The sequence below is a fragment of the Leuciscus leuciscus genome, assembly GCF_965113295.1.
Source record: "Leuciscus leuciscus genome assembly, contig: HAP1_SCAFFOLD_265, whole genome shotgun sequence".
NCBI lineage: Eukaryota > Metazoa > Chordata > Actinopteri > Cypriniformes > Leuciscidae > Leuciscus > Leuciscus leuciscus.
The window spans coordinates 52,346-70,802 of record NW_028118457.1 but is presented as its reverse complement, the minus strand read 5'-3'; the positions used below and the strand labels follow the sequence as shown (position 1 = coordinate 70,802).

General features: G+C 40.0%; 1 protein-coding gene across 6 annotated transcripts in view; it reads right to left on the bottom strand.

The window, feature by feature from the left end:
* LOC309491457 (uncharacterized protein) overlaps positions 1–18,457 on the bottom strand; it is a 34,426-nt gene continuing 15,969 nt past the window's right edge. The window contains exons 1-2 of one of the 6 annotated variants that reach the window (XM_082190515.1): positions 7,526–8,521; positions 1–2,076 (exon numbers count right to left, since the gene is read on the bottom strand). In XM_082190515.1, coding sequence (XP_082046641.1) covers positions 626–2,076; positions 7,526–7,583 — 1,509 coding nt within the window. In that variant the 5' untranslated portion in view covers positions 7,584–8,521 and the 3' untranslated portion in view covers positions 1–625. Of the gene's footprint in view, positions 2,077–7,525; positions 8,522–18,457 lie in introns of those variants that run through there. The other 5 variants (XM_082190516.1, XM_082190517.1, XM_082190518.1 and 2 more) reach the window with 5 other exon arrangements.

Here is an 18,457-nt window from a genome sequence, read left to right as displayed (position 1 = left end):
TTTAAAAAAGGGGAGGAGACCGAAAGAAACTCTGGGTTTACCGAATAAAACCTGCTCCTGACCAGGTTAGGTTCACAGAGTAAGTTACCATGGTAACTGACTCTGAGTATGTGTTACCTCTCTTTCAGAAACGGGCTTGACTTACTCTGCTTTCTCAGGTTTGACATACCTCCCATTCTGAAACAGAAAACTCAGAGTTTCCCTCATTTCAGGGTCAACATACTCAGAGTTTTCACTTAACCTCCTTTCTGAAACAGGCCCCAGATGTTCACCTAGATGTTTTAGTTATTTCTACATTTGCCGTATAGTATTGTCGATGGGTTCAATAACACATCCTGCAAAAGGGGGGCCTTGGCCAGAACCTAGTGGTATTTGGGGGGCCTTGTCATTTGGAAAGTTTGGGAACCCTTGCTTTAAGATATTTTAACCGCGCTTATTTCCGTCATTGGTATAAGTTGTAGTGGGTGTCATAGACAAGAAATTTACAGTTTTCGACCATCTTGCTGACAACGTTTCTTTAGTCATTCGGCAGTCTTGCGGCTGAACCCCTGCAGAAAATCAACAACTATAAACAACTTCAAAATGGATTTTAATGGTGACTGAATGCGGTTCAAATAAGCTGTTTTCACACAGAGTTGGTAAAGGATGACTTGTAAGGTTTTTCTCCAGTGTGGATCCTCTCATGTCTTTTCAGATGTGCTGACAGACTGAATCTCTTGTCACAGTGTGAACACTTGTAAGGTTTTTCTCCAGTGTGAATTCTCTGGTGCCGTTTTAAACAGTCCGCTGTAGTAAAAGTCTTCTCGCACTCAAAGCACATGTACTCTCTTACACCAGTGTGAGTTTTCTCATGTCTATGTAAATTGTGCAGCAGTGAAAAACTCTTTCCACACACAGAACATGAATGTGGCTTCTCCTTCGTATGAACTGCCAGGTGTGACTTCAGATTTGATGCACAAAGAAATGTTTTGCCACATTGATTACATGTGAACGGCTTCTCTCCGGTGTGGATCATCATGTGTTCTTTAAGGTGTGATGATTGACTGAAACTCTTCCCGCACTTATCACATGAGAACGGCTTCTCTCCAGTGTGGATCTTCATGTGAACATCAAGAGAATGTTTGTATGCGAAATTGTTTCCACATTGATGGCATACATGCGGCTTCTCTCCAGTGTGAACTCTCATGTGTAGCTTCAGGTCACTTTTAAAAGCAAAACTCTTTCCACACTGATCACATATGTGCGGCTTCTCTCCAGTGTGGATCATCTCATGTGTTTTCAGATTTGTTGAGTGACTGAATCTCTTGTCACAGTGTGAACACTTGTAAGGTTTTTCTCCAGTGTGAATTCTCTGGTGCTGTTTTAAATTGTACGCTGTAGTAAAAGTCTTCTCACACTCAAAGCACATGTACTCTCTCACACCAGTGTGAGTTTTCTCATGTCCATGTAAATATTTCAGCAGTGAAAAACTCTTTCCACACACAGAACATGAATGCGGCTTCTCCTTCGTATGAACTGCCAGGTGTGTCTTCAGGGCTGATGCACAGAGAAATGTTTTGCTACATTGATCACATGTGAACGTCTTATCTCCGGTGTGGATTCTCATGTGAACAATAAGGGATGATGATTGACTGAAACTCTTCCCGCACTGATCACATGAGAACGGCTTCTCTCCAGTGTGGATCCTCATGTGTCGATTACGATTTGTTATGTGTGTGAAATGCTTTCCACATTGATCACATGAGAATGGCTTCTCTCCAGTGTGGATCCTCATGTGAATCTCAAGACTTTGTTTGCTTGAGAAACTGTTTCCACACTGAGTGCAGGTGAAAGATTTCTTGGCTCTTCTTTTCTTTAAAAATGTCTTTTTAGTCTTTGAGGGACTTTGAGGTTGGACATGATGTTCCTCCTCCACTTCACTCAGTTCTTCACTCTCCTCCTCCACTTCACTCAGTTCTTCACTCTCCTCCTTCACTTCACTCAGTTCTTCACTCTCCTCCTTCACTTCTATCAGTTCTTCACTCTCCTCCTTCACTTCTATCAGTTCTTCACTCTCCTCCTTCACTTCCATCAGGTCTGACATGAAAGAAACAAATATTACATTTAATTTTCAGTACATCAAAATAATTCAAAGAGAGAAATATAAAGTGAATGGACATGAAAGTGAGCCCTGATGTAATAGTAGAAAGTAGACAACTGTTATAAATGATTGTGATAATTTGATGCCTTTTTATAAATGTAATTATTATGATAAAATTATCATTAAATTGATTATATGTCCTTGAAACTTTCCATGAATGAGGTCAATTTATCTTCCAATTATAATTTTTAAAACATTATAGGCACGAATCCCATGTTTCTTTAGCAAGAACTATTAAATGTATTTGATCAATGACAATTATCTAACATGATATTAACATTAAAATATACAAAACTGCCATGTTTTGACACCAACTTTGAGATTGATATTTATTTTACTAAAAACCTTTTAATTATTAATGGCCGTTCACACTAGACTTTTCCTTAATAGACTTCCATTCATGCGCATGTGAAAGTGGGACACCAGAAACACAAGCTCAAGTGAATTACCCTGTGAGAAATAACAGAAGCGTTTAGCATTCAAGTGGAGTGGATTGTTTATTGTTTAAATTTTGAATGATTATTATTTGTTATACGTTATATATATATATGTTTGTAAAAAAGCTGCCGCAGAATGTGACGTCATTTCACGGCCGTTGCAGTGTCTGTAGAAATATCACATGCTCAAAGTGTAGAGTGGCCGCGGCTTTAACTATTTTTAAATTAACATTTTTTTATTATCTTTATCTGTGTTCTACATGTTTCACTCAACCCTGTTACTCCTGACATGATTTTCCTCCTTTTAAAAACAGAGCATTTCTTAAAACTGTGACACCCAGGAAGTGACATCATCTGGGCTCTTTCTACTGCATGATGGGAAGACAAGAAAATAATCTCAATCCATTGTCTCAGTTTTTACACAAACTGTAGCACTGAATGTATTCATCAACCCTGTTATCAAAGTTACTGTAAGAAGACTCTATAACTATGAATAACTTGTATGATATTTGACAAATACAACTTTATCAGTAACTTGGTGTTTACTGACTATTCTTAAAAAAAAATTAATTTTGTAAACTGTTGAAATGACTACAATTCTGGTAACGTTGTTGCAAATTGGAAACCAGATATAAAATAAATATAAAATAAAACAATTAAAATAGTATTTAGCCTGATCTGATGTTGACAATCAATATAAAAATGTCTCAAATCTCCCTTTACTGTCCATTTGTTGAAGAAAACCCAGAACATTCTGTACCATTTCATAGTTTAACTGTTTATCTAATGGCGCGTTTCCACCGAGCGGTACGGTACGGTACGGTACGGGTCGGTACCCTTTTATTTGCGTTTCCACTGCCAAAAGTTGAGAATGGTACCAAAAAGCCGAACCGTACCGTACCACTTTTTGGGTACCCTTCCGTTGGGGTACCTAGCACAGTGGTACGGTACTAAAAGGTGGAGCTAGACTCACTGCAGGACGTTGATTGGTTGACAGAGAATCGTCACTTGCGCGTGCTACGAGGGGAATGACAACATAAGAAGCGCCATTTTTTAATATACAGTTTAATATAATACTACTGTTACTGTGTCACGAAATGTAATTTTAAGAGTTTTTCAGGCGAGAATGTAGTTGTTTAAAGCTCAAATCTGTGGTTTATTTATAAAGATGATTTGTTTTTCCCCGGTTGTGAGATCCATGCGATCAGCGGGCGCTGGCGCTCATGTTTCCCGGCTGGATGAGCCTTTCCTCGGCTAGGTCTTCTGACGTTCGCCGATGACTCCGACGGTAGTGGTTAAACATGAGATATAATTCGTCTTGTGTAGACCTAACGGGCGATCTTTGGTCTCGTGAATATATAATACGTTCCCTGTCAATCGTTTTGGCTGAGGGCTAAGTTTAGTTTCATATTATAGGCTTTTTGTATTTAACTTTACCTATATGGGGAGGCTGCAGACCTGGAGCCGGTAGATCTACGCCCCTAGCAGTTTTACGCCCCTGGCAGTTTTACGCCCCTGCTGTTCCTGATGCGTCCAGTAGGGGGATATGCTGCGAAATAACACCATTAAATCGATGCTCAAAACTTACACAATAATAACCGTCCAGTTCATAGATTTTGCCCGAATTTGTGGTTTTTGTTAATTTAAATATTAAACGTTTTAGTATAAATCTGCACTGCACTATGGATTAAAATATCTCTAGATATTAGGTTGGGCTTCACTCAGCCTATACAGAAGACTATTTGTTTTCATGAATTAAAAAATAACACACATAGTTGGATCAGATGACAAGTAATGATATATGACCTACTATAGAATAGTTAATTGAATATTGAATACATTAATATTGAATAAATAGTAATAATAATAATACTAATTAATAATAATAGAATATTCACTGTATGTTTTTATACAGGAGACTGAGTGAAATATGTTGTTGTGAATTTATATAAAGTTACAATTAGATATTAAACATATTTAGCCCATTAGACATACAGCACCGTGTAATCATATGGATCCTGGATTAAATATCTGCTCTACTATTCACTTAGTCATCATACAGCTACAAAACAGTGTCCTTCATAGCATTTTATGAAGACAAACACAATTTATCCCTTTTCTAAAATTCCAAGGGCCATTTATAAGAAAGAGACAATATTTTTGTTCACAAAAACATTATTTATCATCACCATTTATGAATTATGATGACTCCCCTATGGCTTGCCACTCTGCTTTAACTGTTTTTCTATCCTCCTGTCAAAGTGCTTCTGCTCACTGATAAAAAATTAAAATAAAATTAAACAAACAAATGTAAAAAGGACATCCATGGTGAATTTTATTTTGTCAAATTCAAAAGCAGCAGGACTCACTGTTAAATTTTGTATAAAATTCCTGAATCCTTAATTTTTTATCACAGTTGCTTTTGTACATTTCATCATTATTCATTATATCAATTCATTTTTTCCTTCATTAGTGAAATTCTAAATACACCTCCGCAATTCATCAATTCAGGACACATTTACAAAATAAAGTGTAATAGAAATGTATTGAAAACATGCTTAACAGTTTATGACAACTAGTCAGCCATTTTGCATTTAATGACTTATGCAAGGAACTAATGCCTAGATGTTTTGAGGAGTATGACAATTCAACAGAGAAATAGTATAATAGGCCTATATTTTGATCAACAAGACATAAAGAGTTGATAATGTAGGAAACAGCAGACAGTTGTACATTATGAATTGCATGAATGTACCAAAGCATTTGCAATTTGTATAAAATGAGAAATTGCTTTTATGATGTGCACAAGTGAAAGATGATGTGATTTCAGTTGTGATCTGAGAAATGCACCAAAGCAACTGAGATAAACTATAATACTTATTGGAGACCCTGCAGAATCACTGACCCCATGAGTCACAGACCACATAAAAGAAAGTGTTACGAGAACACAAACTGCCTTTTTAATTTGCATTTCATGTGTGTATTTCATTAAAAAAAGCAAAACTTTAAAAAAATATAAAAAGGACATCCATGGTGAATTTGATCTAGTCACAGTGTGTGTGTGTGTGTGTGTTGCCCAGAATTTATGTCAGATGAGTGTGGATTGCATCAATTTGCTCCTGATCTTCAAAGTACAATGGCACAGGTACTTGTTGGTGGAACACTTTTGGAAAAAGTGTCAAGACACTTTGATTTCTTTTGGCCACTGATGATGGACTGTGCAGAGAAAATTTAAAAAATGACATTAAAAACATGTCCTTGTATGTCTCTGTAAGTCATTTATTTACTAGAGAAGCTATTGGTTTGGAATGCAGTTAAAAAAGAGATGGGTGTTTATAGTTTATAAAAGTTTCGAGAGAGAGAGAGAGAGAGAGAGAGAGAGAGAGAGAGAGAGAGAGATTTCCATAGCTAAAGCAAACACACTGGGATGCATCATGCAAGTTACTTGGCAAAGAAAAATCCCACTTTAAGTGCACACAGCCTACATTTTAATCCAGATCAGTACGCTATTTTAAGAAAAATGTATATTTAGATATGAGATAGTTAGATCTCATTTTATAAGAAACAACTCAAACCAGAAAGGAGTAAAGGAGTCTTACCAGAAGAGGCAAGATAAAGACGGGCAACAAAAGAACATTCAAAAGAAAATTAATTTTGAAAGTGAGTAGAGAAGACTAGGGGCAGCTAAACTTACACGTGGTAAGCTATAACTTATAAATTTAAGCCAGACAGAACATCAACCTGACCGTCCAGAACTTTTTGTCTCTCGAAATAAATGATAGACCTATCCATTGATATAAATAAATGAATTGATATCTACCTAGCTCTATCAAGCTATTCGTTTATAAATAATAAATGTTGCATCATTGCTAAACAACAATAACTTTAGCGGATTATTTATTATACCTCAATCAATTCATGTCAATGTACAGCCTCCCCCTACTGGACGCATCAGGAACAGCAGGGGCGTAAAACTGCCAGGGGCGTAAAACTGCTTGGGGCGTATATCTACCGGCTCCAGGTCTGCAGCCTCCCCTTACTCAACTTTACTGTTGTAATGTTAGACTAGAGCGCAGCATTTGGACATTTGACTGAATTGTTTGCTTTATTTCTTATTGTATAGCTCCTTGTACCTTTTACTTAAACTTTTATATTGGCTATTATTGATAAAACTGAAATTTTACAAAAAGAAATATGGTTTCTTGTCATTTTCTTATTACAAGATTATCACTGATGTTTATTGCAACATTTGTACAAATGCATATATTGCCTGTAATATGTGTAATTTTTTTTTATTATTTAAACGAAGAGGTAACGTTAGGGTTGTGTTTTAAATTTCGTTTTGTTATAAATAGAAAAACGTATAACGTGCAGTGAATAATCAATATGCGTTGCGCATGAACCACATTTGTGTCCCTATAATGTTTAATTTATTTAAAGGAAAACGAAAAGAGGCAGAGTAGTGTTTTATAACATATTTCGTTTTATTGTTGCTTAAAATGTACATACAGAGTAACAGAGATGAGTAGCAGAGCGAGCTGAGTGACGCTTTCAAGAACGCGCTGTACCATGTGCATGTAGGAGTGAGTCGCAAGTACAAACTTTGCGTACTTAATATTGAGAAAAGCCTAATGTCGGCGCTTGTCTTCTTGTGACAAACATGTCGAGGAGCAAGAACAAGATCTGCTATATGTCATCCATTGTAGTTTACTATGTTCTTCTTCGCGCGAAAATGACGTCGATCGAAACACCACGCCTATCAAGTAAGGGTACTGTTGGCAGTGGAAACGCTAGCCAGATCATGGTTAACAGACCCGAACCGTACCGTACTGTACCGTACCGTACTGTACTGCTCAGTGGAAACGAGCCATAAATGTGATGAAGTGCTTGAATGTTTCTAACATGAATGTTCTTCAGCATCATGAATGAATGAAGAATAAACACCAACCTCTTTGTTCTTCAGGATCTTCAGTGTGTTTCATTCTGCAGGGTTCTGGATCACTCATGTTCTCACTGTCCTCTTTAATAAACTCAGTCTTTGCAGATTTCAGCTCTTCCTGATGCTTTCATGCTCGTCTTCACTTGTAGCTGATAGGAATTTACAGCATTTATTGCTGAATTACTGTGGGAGGAGCTTCACTGATGATGTGATTGCAGTGGGAGGAGCTTCACTGATGATGTGCAGGAGTGGAAAAAAAAAGATATTTTGTGGAAAAAAAAGATATTCTTATTAAATAACATTTGAAAAACCTGTATAAACGAAACACCAAATAACAATATTACCTATGCAAATTATTAACAATATACCGAATTAAAATACATAAATAGCCAAAGCTAAAGGCTAACATTTCTGTTCCCTTTTTCCGAGGGAACTCGCGCTGCATCGATGACGCTTTGGGAAAACCCCACGTGATTACGTCTGAAGCACATATGTCAACTAGTCCAATGGAAATAATGAACGTCACGGACGGGTGACGTCATGACCAGGAAAGGATAAAAAGCACATCCGGTGCAACCGGCGCTATCTTTTGTGCCTCAGCAAAGCACTCTGTGTCAAAACTGTCTATTATATTTATTGTTTGTCTGTCACATCATTATCTAAAGTATGGCAAAACAGTTATTCAAGTCATGTGCTTCTCCTTGCCCTCGTTTCCTTACGGGTGGGGATACACACGATTTTTGTGTAATCTGTTTGGGAGTGGAGCATGCTATGTCAGCCTTTGAGGGAGCTGACTGTCAGTATTGTGAGCATGCTCCGCTCCCGCCCCGCATGCTCCGCTCCCGCCTGTCATTATTTGATGAAAGTGGCCAGGCTCGCAAACCTCAGGGTGCAGGACCCGCTGCTGCTGAGGCAGCACGGAGATTGCATACCTGGGGTTCGCAAATGGATCTCTCGGCGGGGTTGGAGACCAGGTGCATACATATTCAGACATAAGGGGACTGAGAGAACATGGTTATGGGTTGATGCCCCGGGCTGAGCAGAAGCTTGTGAGCTATCTGTCTCCTGGTTAAGCATCGTCCCTGAAGGCTCCCGTGCTGCCCACTAAACCTTTAAAAACTACATCTAATTTACTGGGCAAAGCTTATACTGCAGCAGGTCAAGCCAGAGCCTGTCTTCACACTATGGCAGTGCTTCAGGCTTATCAGGCAGACCTGTTGGGGGATCTGGATAATAGTGAGGGAGTGGGTCCGACGAAATTCGAGAACTTCGTCGGGCCACAGATCTGTCTCTCAGGGCTACGAAGGAGATCGCTCATGGGTGGTCTATGACAGCTCTTGTAGCTACTGAGACACCTCTGGTTAAATCTCCTAGTTCTCCTCCTAAAGGAAGATGCTCCTATTTCTCCTTCTGGTCTCTCTGACAACTCAGTCAACACGGTTGTTGAAGATTTGAAGACACCAAAAAAAACAATCAGAGGCTTTCAAGAAATTTCTCCCTCGCCGGGTCCAGCCCCCTGGGGATGCTGGGCGTAAGCATCCCTAGCCGAGATCCTCATATCGTGCACAACAAAAAGAGAGTCATGGCGGCCGAGCCGACACTCTTAGCCGAAGTCTTCTAAGCCCATTTTAGATCTTCGTCTGTTGAATCGCGCAGTCGAGAAACTCAAGTTCAAGAGGCTCACACTCAAATCAGATCTGAGGACTGGTTTGTCAAGATAGATCTAAAAGATGCTTACGTCCATGTCTCCATCCTCCTTCGACACAGGAAGTTCCTGAGGTTTTCTTTCGGGGGGAAAGAATACCAATACCGGGTGCTTTCGTTCAGAAGAGTGTGCTTTCTCCACTACAGAGAACCATTTTCCTTGGTGTGGTATGGGATTCAGTCATGATGCGAGCCACACTATTGCCTGTTCGTGTTGCTACTATCCTCACAGCCACAAAAGAGTTGAAGCTAGGCCAGTCACGCACTGTGAAACAGTTTAAGAGACTGTTGGGCCTACTGTACATGAGACCCTTGCAGTGGTGGCTCAGGACCAGAGGGTTCTCCCTGAGGGGAAACCCACTTCCTACGATCAAGATCACGTGGCACATGATGGCAGTCTTCAATGCTTTGAGACATTTCCTCCCAGACCTGAGAGGCCATCATGTGCTTGTCCGTACAGACAACACATTGGTGGTCTCTTACATAAATCGTCAGGGGTGGCGGTCTGCATTTGCGTCCACTCTGCAAACTGGTGCACCAGATCCTCCTGAGGTCCTTAGGGAAAATACTCTCTCTAAGGGCAGTGTATCGGGGGCAAAATATAGGAGCAGACACCCTGTCGAGGCAGGGGCTGAGGCCAGGGGACTGGAGACTCCACCCCAAGGTGGTGGAGCAAATACGGGAATTTTACGACCATGCAGAAGTGGATTTGTTTCCGTCTCAATACACAACGCTCTGTCAACTATGGTTTTCCCTTACTCACCTGAGGGGGCATAACTCATAGCGATTGGTCTCTCAACTGAGGTTGTTGAGACCATCCTAAGCTCCAGAGCTCCAGCTACGAGGAAATTATATGCACTAAAGTGGAGAGTTTTTACTTCCTGGTGCCACCAGCATCAGCGGGATCCAGTTTACTGTTCTGTAAACACAGTACTTGAGTTTCTGCAAGATCGCTTTGCATCAGGTTTATGTCCTTCCACCTTAAAGGTCTACGTGGAGGCCATTGCGGCTTTCCACGCCCCGGAGGGTGGTACATTTTTGGGTCAAGACCCCCTGGTCATACGTTTCCTTCGTGGCACCTTGAGGTTGAGGCCAGCAACTCGCACTAGGGTGCTGGCTTGGGACCTGGCAATAGTTTTGGAAGGCCTGTCAGGGGACTCCATTCAAGCCCCTAGATTCACTCTCAGAAAAATTTCTGACTTTCAAGACCATCTTTCTTCTTGCTATTTCGTCCCTCAAAAGAGTCGGAGACCTTCAGACCTTCAGGCCCTTTCGGTTTCTCCCTCCTGCCTTGAGTTTGCACCCAGGATTGTCAAGGCATTCTTATACCCTAAGCAGGGATACGTCCCTAAGGTGCTGACCAATATTCCGAGGCCTATTGTGCTGCAGGCTTTCTGTCCTCCTCAGTTTGCTTCTTCGGACCAGGAAAAACTGAATCTCTTGTGTCCAGTGTGAGCACTGGATACTTATGTCCACAGGGCTGGCCCATGGAGAAAATCAGATCAGTTGTTTGTCTGCTTTGGATCACCTAAGAAGGGTCTTCCAGCCTCCAAGCAGACAATCAGCAAGTGGATAGTTGAGGCTATCTCTCTTGCCTATGAGTCCTCTGGGCAGCCGTGCCCTTTGGTGGTCAGAGCTCATTCTACTAGGAGTATGGCGGCTTCTAAAGCCTTGTTATCAGGGGTTTCCCTTCAAGAGGTTTGTGATGCGGTGGGTTGGTTCTCGCCGCTCACATTTGTGAGATTTTATAGCCTTGACCTGGACGCTGCCCCAGGGTCTCTGGTGCTTCTTACATAGATTGCCAACAGTTTTACATACAGGCAATTGTAAATATGGCGTATTGGGTATTCTTGTTCCCAAAGCGTCATTGACGCAGCGCGAGTTCCCTCGAAAGGGAACATCTCAGGTTACAACTGTAACCCTATTTCCCTGAGAAGGGAACGAGACGCTGCGTCGCCCTGCCCTACTTCCTGCATCCCTGTGATCGACTTTGCTTCGGCTCTCGAAACTAGCGCCGGTTGCACAGGATGTGCTTTTATCCTTTCCTGTTCATGATGTCACCCGCCCGTGAAGTTCGTTCTTTCCAATGAACTAGTTGACATACGTGCTTCAGTCGTAATTACGCAGGGGCGTTCCCAAAGCATCAACGCAGCATCTCGTTCCCTTCTTAGGGAACTAGGGTTACAGTCGTATTCTGAGACATTTTCTTTGTAACAAAATACTGTTGAAAAACAAACAGAACCAAACTACAATGTGGAGATGATTCGAGCATTGGGGTGGGAATCTCTAGGCACCTCACAATTCGATTACGATTCAGAGGGCTACAATGCGATGATAAAACGGTTATCGATGCATCTTTTTTTTCCACTGTGTGACTACTTGGTACTTTTAAAGCAAAGTATAATGATCCATAATGAATTTACTTCCAATATATTTTATTAATTAAACAAATGGAAGTGATTTGGTAATAAATATAGCGATAGAGTTTCTTTTTCTTTTTCAGAGTTGGGTGGAAGCTTTTAAGGTTGTCCTGGTTTCCACCTCAGCACTGTTTGATCTGACGTGTGGCCGAATTTGAATGCTTCCAATTAGATCTCGCTGCGATGTTATTAATTCTGCGGTGAATTCAAACGCTTTCTCACTGGATCTCCCAGCGCTGTGTAATAACAGTGTCGTGTGATTGAGAGCGGCCCACGAATAAACCTGTTTTGAGCTCAACTCAAACGAATAGCGAAAAAAAAAAAAGATTAGTGCAGTTTCGTTTCACTTTCGTTTTGTCTGATGTTTCTCGTATGTAACAGAAGATTGTAATGCAGAGGGTGCCAGTCTGATTCCACATCTCAAGCGCAGGCATAACGCTTGCCACAAATAACCGGCAAAAGTAATGATTATGCATGAGACATTTAAATTTTTATTAATAAACTAGTGATTTCTGTCAGTGTCGGCTGCAAACAAAGTTGGTGATGCTGACTCGCCATCCTCGCAGTACTTAGTGCACGCACCTATAGGCAAGGCAAGGCAAGGCAAGTTTATTTATATAGCACATTTCATACACAATGGCAATTCAAAGTGCTTTACATAGAAGAAATTAAAATAATGAAAAGAAATAAGAATAATTAAAACAGTTTAGAAAAAATAAAATAAAATACAGTACTTTTAAAAAATAAAAAAGAATATTTATTATAGATCTTTCTTTCAAAGGATTCCCTTAAGACTTAAATCTTTCAACCTTCTTTTAACCTTCAATCTTCTTACGACTTCCATCTATCAACTTTCCTTTAACTTTCTTTTCTCCCTCATTTACTCACACGTTCTTTTCACTTTCTTTAGCACTTTAGCACTGCGTTCACATTTTTTCTCAGACGAAAACTTTAATATCGTCATTTAAATACTGTTCTACTTTCAAACCCACATTAATCACTTTCACATTATCACCTTCTGAGTGGGCATTTACAGTTTCGGGCTAAATGCCCTGCTGACATAGGAGAAATTAAAATAATTAAAAGAAATAAGAATAATTAAAACAGTTTAGAAAAATAGAGTAAAATACAGTACAGTACAAACAGTCGGACGAACAGCGGCACAGTGCTCATTCAGTAAATGCACAGCTAAACAGAAGTGTTTTGAGTCTGGATTTGAATGTGACTACAGTAGGAGCACATCTGATCTCTTCTGGAAGCTGGTTCCAGCTGCGGCTGGCATAATAGCTAAAAGCAGACTCACCATGTTTAGAATGAACCCTTGGTATTTCTAGCTGATATGATCCTAATGATCTGAGTGATCTGTTGGGTTTATATTCAGTGAGCATATCTGCAATGTATTGAGGTCCTAGGCCATTGAATGATTTATATACCAGTAATAATACTTTAAAGGTCCCATGACATGCTACTTTTTGTAGGCTTTAATATAGACCTTAGTGGTCCCTAGTACTGTATCTGAAATCTCTTTCCAAAAATTCAGCCTCGGTGCAGAATTATAGCCACTACAAACCAGTCCCAGAATGAGCTTCCTTCAGACAGGCCGTTTCGGTGTCTGTAGCTTTAAATGATAATGAGGAGGAGAGAGGTGGAGGGTGGGCGTGGCCTTGACCATCTTGCGCAACGATACCACGCATGTTTGTTTATGTTGGATATATTGCAATGGCACGAAGACACGCAGTCGTTCAAGCATTTCAGTTTGACCCAGAATCTGATCCAGATGGAGAAGCTGCAACTCAGCAGCTCCAGCAGGACGTTTCCGAATGGTAAGTTTAAAATATTATGTTTGGATACGGTACTTTATTCGGATGGTTTACAGTTATCATCATGTAGCTAACGCGAACCTACTGTTGCCTTTTCATGAGAGATCTGTAACGTCTGTCATTTATCTTATTACAATTACATCAAGCTCTGCGATCTTGAAATGCGGATATCGCGCGCGCCATATTACCAACAGGAAAACGGTTATCCAAATAACAAAGACGTGTACAACACTCGCGTTACAGTGTGTGTATTCACACACATAAACTGCATAGCTCATGTGACAGCCACATTCTACGTGTAACAAGCTAGGTAACCATAAACAGTAAAGCAACACACTTATATATCATTAGTTGACTTACTTGTCCGAGGTGTGTAGCTGAGCCAAAGAGATTGATCCAGACTTTAGTTTCAGACGTTCAGCAAGCCCAGCTTTGTATTGACCCTTCAGTGTTCATTTGTACATCCAATTATTGAGCAATTATTATGCTTTGCTCGCTCAAAAGCCATTATGTCTCTCGTGGACAAACTAAAATCGCGCGTGCGCGTTCCTGTTTCCTAGCTCGTTTTCTCATGGGCGAGAAATATCCTCTGGGCGGGCAAAGCAGAGAAAGGGGAGGTAACATTTCCTCCTTGTAACGTCATAAAGAGGGGATTCAAGATCAGCCTGATTGAGCCTCCATTTTCTCAAAGGCAGAGAAAGATAGGAAAAGCTCGATTTATACCGATTGAAATTTCTAGAAACTTGGGGACCATATACAGGCTAGGGGAACTCATATTAATGTTAAAAAACCTCAGAAATTGAAAATTTCATGTCATGGGACCTTTAAAATCAATCCTAAATCTAACTGGGAGCCAGTGTAAAGACCTGAGGACTGGTGTGATATGTTCATATTTTCTGGTTCTGCTCAGAATCCTGGTGGCAGCGTTCTGTATGAGCTGCAACTGTCTTATGGTCTTTTTGGGAAGGCCAGTGAGGAGTCCATTACAATAATCCACCCTGCTGGTGATGAAAGCATGCACAAGTTTCTCTAAGTCTTGTCTGGAAACAAAGCATCTGATTCTTGCAATATTTTTCAGATGATAGTATGCTGATTTAGTTATTGCTTTGACATGACTACTGAAACTAAGGTCTGACTCTAGTGTCACACCAAGATTCCTGACTTGATGTTTAGTTGTTTTACCCCTAGAGTGAAGGTATGCGTTCACCTTGAGAACTTCATCTTTGTTTCCAAACGCAATAACTTCAGTTTTGTCTTTGTTTAATTGAAGAAAGTTTTGACACATCCAACTGTTGACTTCGTCAATGCATCGGCACAGGGAGTCAATGGGGCTGTAATCGTTAGGCGATAGGGCTAAGTACAGCTGTGTGTCGTCTGCATAGCTGTGGTAAGCAATTTGGTTATTTCTCATTATTTGGCTCATTGGGAGCATATACAGGTTGAACAGGAGTGGCGCAAGAATTGAGCCTTGAGGGACTCCGCATGTCATGGATGTCCACTCAGACTTATGGTCTCCTATACTCACATAATAACCTCTCCCATCTAAGTATGACCTGAACCATTTTAGGACTATCCCAGAAAGCCCCACCCAGTTTTCCAGCCTGTCAAGAAGTATGTTGTGATCGACAGTGTCAAATGCAGCACTGAGGTCGAGTAGTACCAGCACTGATAATTTTCCTGAATCAGTATTTAAGCGAATATCGTTTATTATCTTTATGAGTGCTGTCTCTGTGCTGTGGTGCGGTCGGAAACCAGATTGAAAATTGTCAAAGTATCCATTCGAGCTTAAGAATTTGTTCAGCTGATTGAAGACAACTTTTTCAATGATCTTGCCTATGAAAGGAAGATTTGAGATCGGTCTATAGTTGCTTAATATGGTCTTATCCAGATTGCTCTTTTTCAGGAGGGGCTTGACAACTGCAGTTTTCAGGGAGTTTGGAAAACTCCCAGAGAGAAGTGAGGCACTTCTCTATAGAGAAATGCACACTTCATACGAATTAGCCTACATAAGCAGAGAGTAGCCCAGTTCTTTTCGTTTTGAACTGTTTTGTTTAAAAGTTTAAAAAGCTGTTTAAAAGCTTTCTATATACATTTCTCAGGTCTGTGAGGCAAGTATAGCCTATACCAGTGGTTCTCAACTCCAGTCCTCGGGACCCGTTGCTCTGCACATTTTGTATGTCTCTCTTATCTGACACACTCAGTTCAGTTCATGGAGTCTCTCTTAACGAGCTGATGATCTGATTCAGGTGTGTTAAATAAGGGAGACATACAAAATGTGCAGAGCAGCGGGTCCCGAGGACTTGAGTTGAGAACCACTGGCCTATACGCTGAGTTTCTGTTCATTTACACCGGCGCCTCCGTGTCCTGATTATATTGTCTGCTATATTTGCTTCTTATTTGCGCAGCTCAAACGGCAATGCACGACTAATAATGACTATTGGACTGTCATATTATTCACTTAAAGGTAGGGTAGGTAGGATTTTTAAAAAAAAAAAACATTCCAAATTTGTTTAAACTGTCTTTATATACCAATACATAATTAAAATGTAAGTACTCTGAAAAAGAAAATATAAAAATCGAGTGACTGTAGACCTTTTAATCTGCAATAAACACAGCTCATTATTTCCATTCACTCCCACCCCCTCCCTTCTGAGCTCCTTCCAAAGCCACGCCCCCAAAACACATGAACGCGCGACGCCAAACACTCAGGCTCAGCTGGAAGACGCATTTATTACCTGAGACGAGTGGAGAAGAAGGAGCGCAGTACATACAGTGACATCATGTCAGAATCACATGTAATAAAATACCTAACTTTATCACTATGAATATAAACAAATAAGATTTCTTTTAGTACTCACTATCAAGCTAGCATATCGATAATGGTAAAGTTTCATTCGGTAACGAGCTATATTTATAAGGCAAAACTAAAAACAGGTTGCATTGATACACGTTTTTCCATTACAATCAGTTACACTGTGATGAAGGTGAATTTCGTGTAAGATTCATAACATATACGGTGTTTTGCATGTAAGAGTTTCCATGATGAAAACATTGTTGACTCTAATGAAGACTAACGTACACTCCGAGTCCGGAGACAAGTACCGCATCGTCGGTTCGAGGACAGGTCCGGGGTTGAGGGCGAAGCAGAGGAGGTCGTTCAAGAGTGCGGGCAGGGTCCGAGGAAGTAGTTTTTGCCTTGTTTGCCTTCGCTGACTGCATATGCAGGTGCTTTGAGCTGAATATTTCCGGGAACGGTGACATGTGATGAGTGCACGCAGGGCAGCGCGCGCAGTGGGGCTCGGGCACGAGACATGAAGGCATCTGATTGGTTCTTTACATTCGCACCGAATGGCAGTGATTGGTCAGAGTTTTTACTGTCCTGCAGCTGCTACAGAGGTCTGAATTTTTTCATTCCTTTTTCTAAACACATAATGTATTGACTACTCTCAGGATGGAAGGACCATTTCACCCAGTATAAAAAAAAGTGTTTCTGAACAGGATTACCCACCCTACCTTTAAGTTCACTTGTGCATTCGCTTAATTTTGTGCAGATATAATTTGCAATATTATGTTTATTTGGTATATCTGATTAATCTCATATAGGATGCGTTTCTTTGAGTTAAATAACGCGCTAGCAAAATGCTCCAGTTTACCTTTCAGCGTGTAGCTCAAACAGCAATGCATGGTTAATAATAACTATGATTAGGACCGTCATATTACATTACATGAGAACACTATTTATTAAATCGTTGTGAATTCTTTGGGTTTAGTTGCCATTTTCAGCATGTTGTTCCAGGAAGAGGACGTCCACAACAGTCACATATTCTGACAAGCACGCATCTGAGGCGTTGGTGACACTTTTCATTAGTCATTATATTTGATTATTAAATAATTAATTTAATTAAATGATCAACCTCATCGAAACATTTTACAATCCTACCAGCCCTTTATTTAGATTAAAAACCCTCTCATTCATTTGGTGAGGAAGCGTTTTGTGTATTTGCTAAGGCTGAACGATTAATTGCATTTGCGATAATATCACGATATGACGAAATGCGAGTTTTTAACCACAAAGCTGCGATTACAGTCTGGTCACGTGGCACGCGAGAGTAAACCAGTCTGTATTACAGATGAAGCATCAACTTGGCACGCTACGCATATAGGCCTGGCTACAGGAAATAACAGTTTATGTTTAATTTATGTGATATTGTGTTATAGATTCTCTCCAACGATTCTGTATCGATTAAGATCATTTCAGATTTATGTCTGAGCTTAGTTTTAAACACAGATACGTGATGTTACTCTTGTAGTGTGCGGTCTCGCCCGCCGGTATTTTACTTACAAATGCTCTAAGGCGGCATCATATGTCTAATGCAGTTGACTTATATATTAAAAATATGAAAATCACCGACAGAAGCTGCTTTCAATTTCAAATACTCGCGCGCGCTTTGCGAAGAGCGTTTGAGCATGCGGCTGTGATTGACTCCGTCTACGTGGTTAAATGTACTTGCATCTCAAAATGCTTTTATGACGCAAAATTAATGAGACACAGTCAGTTATATCTTAAGTTATTAAACAGACAGGACAAACCACATCTTATAATTGCAAAAGAGATGAAAACATTGAAATAGCCTACTCTTAAATCCTGAAAGCACTCTTTGTTTATTGCTTCTAATATTTTTTTCCCCTCTTTGTTTTTTGTTTTGAAGCTATATTTGTTAAAATTATTAACATGTAATTGTATAAATTTAGTTTTTTAATGTGTAATTATTATAAGTAGGCCTACTTATAATTATGTAATTAAATATTTTAAGTTTTATTAATAAGATCAATAAAAGAACAAAATGTAATCGGCTCATGAGGTGCCTAAAGATTCCCTTCCCTATTTTACAATGATTTATTGCTTGTTTTGGTTGAATAATAGAAAAGATAAAGAGCTTAAAAAAAAATCTCAGATTAAATCACAATCGCTATATTGGTAAAACTAAATCGCAATT